At 46.2% G+C, this 8,118-nt stretch overlaps 1 protein-coding gene across 1 annotated transcript; it reads right to left on the bottom strand.

The window, feature by feature from the left end:
• Nucleotides 1-1,040: 1,040 nt before the first annotated feature.
• LOC311133370 (nerve growth factor-like) lies at nucleotides 1,041-1,655 on the bottom strand (the record flags this gene model as incomplete). Its single annotated transcript, XM_084166876.1, has 1 exon — nucleotides 1,041-1,655. The coding sequence occupies one exon, from the start codon at nucleotides 1,653-1,655 to the stop codon at nucleotides 1,041-1,043; it is 615 nt and encodes a 204-aa protein (XP_084023002.1).
• Between the last annotated feature and the right edge of the window lie 6,463 nt (nucleotides 1,656-8,118).

Raw genomic sequence — 8,118 nt, 5'->3', positions numbered from 1 at the left:
CCAACCTGCCCAGGTCCTGTGGTCATAGCCAGGAGGTGGATGGATGGATGGCTGTCCAGCTGGGTGTTTGGGCTGTGGAAATGCTCCACGCAGCCAGGAGGAGATTCCAATCCCTTGATTTAGACCACCTAGCCAGGACTGCTGGACCACATTAAAAGTGTCTGATGGACGCTGTGTGGTGTGCGTTTCCAGAAAGCATTGGTCAGTGTCAGTATTGTATTTGTATTTAGTCATGGGTGAAATAAGCTAAATATGGGAGAAATGAACGTGCTACTTTAGCTACGGAGGTTACGCGAAACCTTTCAAGGGTGATGAACAAATTTCCTAAAGGCTTCGTAGCTAACAAGGACCTTAACTATTCTCTCCATGTTATTTCTCTCCATGATGCAAACGGACTGAGGCTTTTGGGAAAGCCAGCCCGTGGAAATAAATGTTATCCACAGGGACATTTTATTTTAGATATGGCTTGTTCATCCTTCTTGAAATTGACATTATTGGGAAAACAGAACTGAATTTGTTCTGAAGTAATATAGATAAATTACAGAGAAGGCATGAGCCAAATGCTGACCAAAGGACCTCAAAATGGTGCCGTATGTTTCTATTCATCCACCTTCTCATGGAGCAGACTTTTATACAGTTTTAAAAACCTCTAAGTGTAGCCACTTCTTTTGACATTACACAGTAGTGTCTCCTAGGAGTCTGCCTGTTGTTCATTGGTCTCTGTGACAGCCACCACCCAGACAATAACGCCAAACAACATGCAGTGCATGTACTGAGGTGTTTAATAAATAACAATATCAACAACAAAACAACAACAACAACTGATAAACAAATAGTTGGTTTATATACTTGCAGTCCTCATAATCAATAATTTACTCTGTGCAGAGGGCTAGGTGAGGGCTGTGGTGGGGCAGAGTCTCAGAGCACTCCAGTGGGTTGGTGGTGGGTGGTTGGGACTGCAGTACTGGAGTGACCACATGATAGTACCAAGTGGTCCTGTCATCAGTACTGCAGTGACCACATGACCAGTGAGAGCACGGTCACTGTCGCCAGGACTTTCGGCTAAGCACACAGACACATGCCACATTGATGCGGATCAGTCTCCAGGCCACCAGGTTTTTGAAGGAAGTCAGCGCCCGCACAAAGGTGTGCGAGTTGGTGCAGTAGGAGTTCCAGTGTCGCCCATCGATGCCCAGGCAGCCAGTGCTGCCCCCCCGTGCGCCACGGCACATGGTCTCAAAAAAGTACTGCTTCTTCTTCACGTTGTTAATGTTGACGTCCGGGAGCACCTCCACTTCGTTGTCAGATATATCCGTGGCCTTGGTCTTGTTGCCTACCCAGACGCTGACGCTCTCACACACAGAGTACACCCCCCGGTGCTTCGGCTGGCCAACCCTGCGCCTTCCCCTGCTGGCCCCGGACCACTGGCGTCCCATGGGCTCTGTGTGGGGCGGCTGGGCGCTGAAGAGAACGCGGGGCGAATGGTAGCGTCGCTTGGTGAACAGTTTGGGATCCACGGTGGGGGCAGAGTTAGGGGTCCTTTTGGGGGCAGGTCCTTGCCGCTGAGCGGAGACCGGGGGGCAGAAGTCCCCTCCCATGGTGGCCACTGCCTGGGCACTGACCATGAGGAGCAGGACCAGCATGGATGACCTCATGGACACACACACCTGGCAGGATCGAACACACACAGACACCAACATTAGGGATCGAACACATACAGACACCAACATTAGGGATCAAACACATACAGACACCAACATTAGGGATCAAACACACACAGACACCAACATTAGGGATCAAACACACACAGACACCAACATTAGGGATCAAACACACACAGACACCAACATTAGGGATCAAATCCTGTTTAAGAATTGTAGATACTGACTTTGGATTCCGCTTCTTCCATCATACAGGCAGGTGGTTTCAAAATAGGTGAGGAACTTTGTCCTATTCATCCATAGAGAAAGGTAGCTTGAGGATTATAATGTGTGACACTATTGTCACAGTGTGGGGTCAGTGTGATGGCAGTACCATGCAGGGATTGAGAGATACAACAACAGCTGTGTGGTTGTCGACACTATGTTTTACACAATACATACTGTGCAGCTAGAAAAACATATTTACTCTTGTGGTGGCATTGAAAGCATCATTACAGTGTGTTGTACTCTAACTACACCAGGAGTTTTTATAGTGACCTGACCAGGGAAAACTCTCTAAACAGGTGACCCTTTTTGAGATCGTGACCCACACAGAGATCTTAACTGATTTTAACATTTAACTTCTCTCATGTAAAGCTTTATGAAAAGAAAGTTATTCAAATTTGAATTGGATTCAAGATTTAAAAACAAATATTGTTCAGCTCACCTGTGCAGTGTTTCCCCGTGAAGTGTGGCCCCTGGCTCCTAGAGCACGTGTTCAGAGCAGACTGCCTTCCAGGCTTCTGCCATCAGGACTGTCTGTCTGGCTCTCTGTGGCCCCCAGCTCGGTCCTGGCACCTGCCTATGGGGAGAGAGAAAGACACAAATAACCCGATGAAGGCATGCAACCAAAGCAAATGGCTTGAACAATAACAGATTATTTCTAAAGCTAACTTCAATGGTCCTGCCAAAAGTAGCTGAATATTTTTTATCTTCAGCTTGCTCTTTCAGTGTTCATGCACCTTGGTTGGAAAGTGGGGTAGCCACAGTATTATTTCCCTCTGCGCTATGGTGAGTCAGGCACAGGGTTTGTAAAGCAGCCCATCAAGCCACTCTAAACACACTGACATGGGAGAGGGATGCCCAGTGTGATATACTCACATCGTTACATACCGGTACACACATGTGATGCACAGGACCTGTGGGATTCATTGTACAGTGTGGAACCCACTGGTTTGAACAAAACAGTGCTCAATAAATATATTTCATCAAACCACAGTGAGACATATTAACACATATTCCTCACATGCAGCTGAGGTGATATACTGTCTGTATTAGTGTTACCATGTGTGGTTTCCCATATGAAAACTAAAAACTAGATTAGGGTCTTAGAGTATTAAACTCAATGACTTTGGCACAGCCATCCGTGAACAGAACACTAAACCCTCGCTCAGTATTGCTCCCCCAGGAATCTCCAATACATTCCAGTGTAATCCCTCTACACCCTCTCGTAGAGGCAGCATTGTAAGGACAGTGGATAGCCATGTGGGCAGAGAGAAAGAGTTAGCTCCTCACCACACAGCTCTTCTCCAACAACACCTCGTTACTGTCACAGTCTGACTGCTACTATAAATCAACCAGACAGAACACACAGTATCATCCACAGAATCATCCACAGAATCATCCCCACAGAATCATTGAGAACACACCACGCCAGACAGTCTTTCTCCTGAAGCTAGACAAATGTATGTATGGATGAAGAGGCAAAGAACTTAGCAGAGCTGCTCGTAATATACACTCAGAGAATATCTACAGAATACAGTTTTGAGCTGTACATTCATCAGCATAGTCACAGTCAGCGGGCCTAGAAGAAGAATGGAGAACGAAAGCATGTAGGTTGTCAGCCAATTGCCTTGAACCTTGCCAGATTTCTCTCCTACACTCTTAGAAAAACAGGTGCTATCTAGAACCTAAAAGGGTTATTCGGCTGTCCCCATAAGAGAACCCTTTGAAGAACCCTTTTTGGTTCCAGGTAGAACCCTTTCCACAGAGGGTTCTACATGGAAGCCAAAAGGGTTCTAGCTGGAACCAAAAAGGGTTATCCTATGGGGACAGCCGAAGAACCCTTTTGGAACCCTTTTTTCTAAGTGTACTGTACTGTACTGTATATAATGGCCATGTTTTTCATTCTGTCAGGGAAAGACACATTTTCCAAACTAATATGGAAATCTAAATGAAAGAACCTGATACATTCTGCTTGTTTTCAGTTACATAAGGGATGTAGCTCAGTTGGTAGAGCATGGCGTTTGCAACGCCAGGGTTGTGGGTTCGTTTCCCACGGGGGGTATGAAAAAAAATTAAATAATGTATGCACTCACTAACTGTAAGTCGCCCTGGATAAGAGCGTCTGCTAAATGACTATAATGTAATAACCTTACAAGAGTCTTTGAGACCAATTACTTTGTACCATGACCAAAATATTATTTAAGACTCTGTGGAAGGCACTATGATTTTTAACGAGTTTACATTGAATATACATGTATGCAATGACAAAAAAAATTGCGCCGTCACTGTGCAGAGGAATTACACCCAGTAATCGACATGGTCTGTTAGTTCAGAATAGCACGGCCCACCCACAACCACTGATCTACAACTCATTAGCTCTAATGGAGTCAGTTCATTTAATGAATTCTGTCTGGCATGACTGACAACCAGACCCCGGCGACACAGACAATCCACCGTATGCAATAAACAGACAATCCCCCCCCCCCCCAGAAAACGTTGGCTTCATTTATATGGTAAAAGTCACACAGTGCCTCTGGTAACCTGAGCCTGTCTGCCCGGACCCATTCAGAGCCGTCCGGCGTAGAGGGAGCTGTGGCACCGGTGACTTTATCTGAGGGCCACCTCTGGGCTTTGAATGACATGCTGCTCATTGCGTTGCCGTGGGCATTCTTGCGAAACTGCTCAGAGCAGGAATGAAGCATAGCATTGTGCTGAACTAGAGCCTGATATAGCAGGGATCTGGGGGGGACAAGCACAAAGAACAGGAGAGAGATCTGGATACTGGGAATAGTTTGGTCTTTATTCTGTCTAATAACTGTAGCTACCGTAGCTAGTTTTATGCTGTGTGAGACTTTTTTTATCTGCCTTTATTCAAAGTGACTCACAGAGAGATGCTGCAATGCTTCATGAAGGTTTAGCAGATGCTAGACAAAATGTTTTATCCTAATCAATGAATCAATCTGTGTGACAATGGTTTCAACACAAAATGCCTGGGGAGTTATAGTTAATTTCTAATTTCTCCCCTCCTGATATTCCCTTTGAGGAAACTACACTGAACTAGGGCTGGCACATTACCATATAACCGTGTAACCAATGGTAATAGTTGAAGACTGTCATGAAAATAAAATAACCGTCATAACAAAACAAAAAATGGTGGAACGAACAGCTGACTTAAGACGGGACGGCCGGGCATTCGTGCGGTTGAGTCCGCAAAGTGATAACACTTTGTTGCTCCTTGCTGAAACAAGCAAGGTGTTGTAGCAAACATTCTACATTCCATGCTAATGTAGAATGTTCACTCAAATTATGTTAAAGGTAGACTCAGCGAAATGACATTGCCAGAAGCAGCACCGGAGAAATTGAGATGAGGGAGATGCAAGACTTCGCTCTCACACAGTCACACACAGTATCTGTGCATGTGCACAGGTTCACTTCACACTGTTATAGCGTGGTAGCCAGGGCACCTAAACAGCTGAGAAGTTAACAGCTGAGAAGTTGAGCCTTGCGCTTCAATGCTCTTAGTTGTTGCGAATATTTACCCACTATGCTGTTTACTTTCTGCATCTAAATCATATCACATATCATTTCAAGGAGTGGGACACTAATCCGGACGCTTATAAGAAATCCCGCTATGCCCTCAGATGAACCATCAAACAGGCAAAGCGTCAATACAGGACTGAGATTGAATCCTACTACACCGGCTCTGACGCTCGTCAGCTGTGGCAGGGCATGCAAACTATTATGGACTACAAAGGGAAACCCAGCCGCGAGCTGCCCAGTGACGGGAGTCTACCAGATGAGCTAAATGCCTTTTATGCTCGCTTCAAGGCAAGCAACACTGAAGCATGCATGAGAGCACCAGCTGTTCTGGACAACTGTGTGATCACACTCTCCGTAGCCGATGTGGCAAGTGTCTTCACTGACATTTTCAACCTTTCCCTGACCGAGTCTCTAATACTTACATGTTTCAAGCAGACCACCATAGTCCCTGTGCCCAAGAAAGAGAAGGTAACCTGCCTAGACCCACTCCAATTCGCATACCGCCCCAACAGATCCACAGATGACGCAGTCTCAATCGCACTCCACACTGCCCTTTCCCACATGGACAAAAGGAACACCTATGTGAGAATGCTGTTCATAGTCTACAGCTCTGCGTTCAACACCATAGTGCCCACAAAGCTCATCACTAAGCTAAGGACCCTGGAACTAAAACCTCCCTCTGCAATTGGATCCCGGACTTCCTGACGGGCCAGCCCCAGGTGGTAAGAGTAGGCAACAACACATCTGCCATGCTGATCCTCAACCCAGGGGCCCCTCAGGGGTGCGTGCTTAGTCCCCTCCTGTACTCCCTGTTCAACCACGACTGCGTGGCCAAGGACGACTCCAACAGTGGTAGGCCTGATCACCGACAACGATGAGACAGCCTATACGGAGGAGGTCAGAGACCTGGCAGTTTGGTGCCAGGACAACAACCTCTCCCTCAACGTGAGCAAGACAAAAGAGGTGATTGTGGATAACAGGAAAAGGAGGGCCAAACATGCCCCGATTCAGATCGATGGGGCTGTAGTGGAGCGGGTCGAGAGTTTCAAGTTCCTTGGTGTCCACATTACCAACACACTATCATGGTCCAAACACACCAAGACAGTCATGAGGATGGCACGACAACACCTTTCCCCCTCAGGAGACTGAAAAGATTTGTCATGGGTCCCCAGATCCTCAAAAAATAATACAGCTGCACCATCGAGAGCATCCTGACCGGTTGCATCACCGCCTGGTATGGCAACTGCTCGGCATCCAACCATAATGCATTATAGAGGGTAGTGCGTACGGCCCAGTACATCACTGGGGCCAAGCTTCCTGTCATCCTGGACCAATATACTAGGCGGTGTCAGAGGAAGGCCCAAAAAATGGTCAAAGACTCCAGTCACCCAAGTCATAGACTGTTTTCTCTGCTACTGCACGACAAGCGGTACCGGAGCGCCAAGTCTAGGTCCAAAAGGTTCCTTAACAGCTTCTACCCCCAAGCCATAAGACTGCTGAACAATTAATCAAATGGCCACCCGGACTATTTACATTGACACCCCCCCTTTGTTTTTAGACTGCTGCTACTGGCTGTTTATTATCTATGCATATACCCCTACCTACATGTACAAATTACCTTGACTAACCTGTACCCCCGCACATTGACTCGGTACCGGTACCCCCTGTATATAGCCTCAGTATTGTTATTTTATTGTGGTACTTTTTATTTTACTTTATTTTGTTTAGTAAATATTTTCTTAACTCTATTTCTTGAACCTCATTGTTGGTTAAGGGCTTGTAAGTAAGCATTTCACGGTAAGGTCTACACCTGTTGTATTTGGCGCATGTGACAAATACAATTTGATTTGATTTGATTCGATCATTGACTTGAACGAGGACGCCCGTTCTATTCATTCTATTTCTATGGCAGCACATGCAGTTAGGAGCGGAAGAGAGGACAAAATGTGTGTCTTAACCTAGGCTATTCAAGAGGTTGTTACGGTAGACACGGTCATTTGGCTGACCAACCACCGTCATCCAAAATTCCATGACTGTCACAGCCCTAAACTGAACCTCCCATTTGAATGATGTGTGTTTCAGTGTCAACAAAGCCAATGTCAGAGGAAACACAACACTTACACCCACCCACCCACACACACACACACACACACACACACACACACGTTATGTTCTTCAATAACCGTGGCACGCACACACACACACACACACACACACGCACACAAAACACCAGGTGACACTGGTGTAGGAGGGGAGATTATGAATTGGTGTGAGAGATTGATCACTGTACCTTATCATCAGTCTTCACTACTGTGTCAAAGGTTCCATTGGTCAATGCCACTTTATACTAAAAACTGTGTCATGAGTAGGGCCAGAGTTTTTCTCACCACATGACCTGACCAGGAATGAATCTGGGTCTTAGTTATAGACTACAACTAGGGTTGTAACTAGACAAAATGTCTGTCCCTAGTTGAGATATTAAACTGTCTACCCATAGGCATATCAGACATCTGCAGCTGGTGAATAGGACTGACCCTGTTAGACCAGGTCAAAAGCGTTCACACTGCTGTCCTCCAGGACTGGAGTTTCCCACCCCTGGTGTAGACTGTAGCCAATCAATGACATTATCAGTGCCAGTGCTGCAGCCCTCTAA

Source organism: Coregonus lavaretus (assembly GCF_964263955.1).
Source record: "Coregonus lavaretus genome assembly, chromosome: 8".
NCBI classification, from domain to species: Eukaryota; Metazoa; Chordata; class Actinopteri; order Salmoniformes; family Salmonidae; genus Coregonus; species Coregonus lavaretus.
This window is presented reverse-complemented; position numbering and strand designations above follow the sequence as displayed.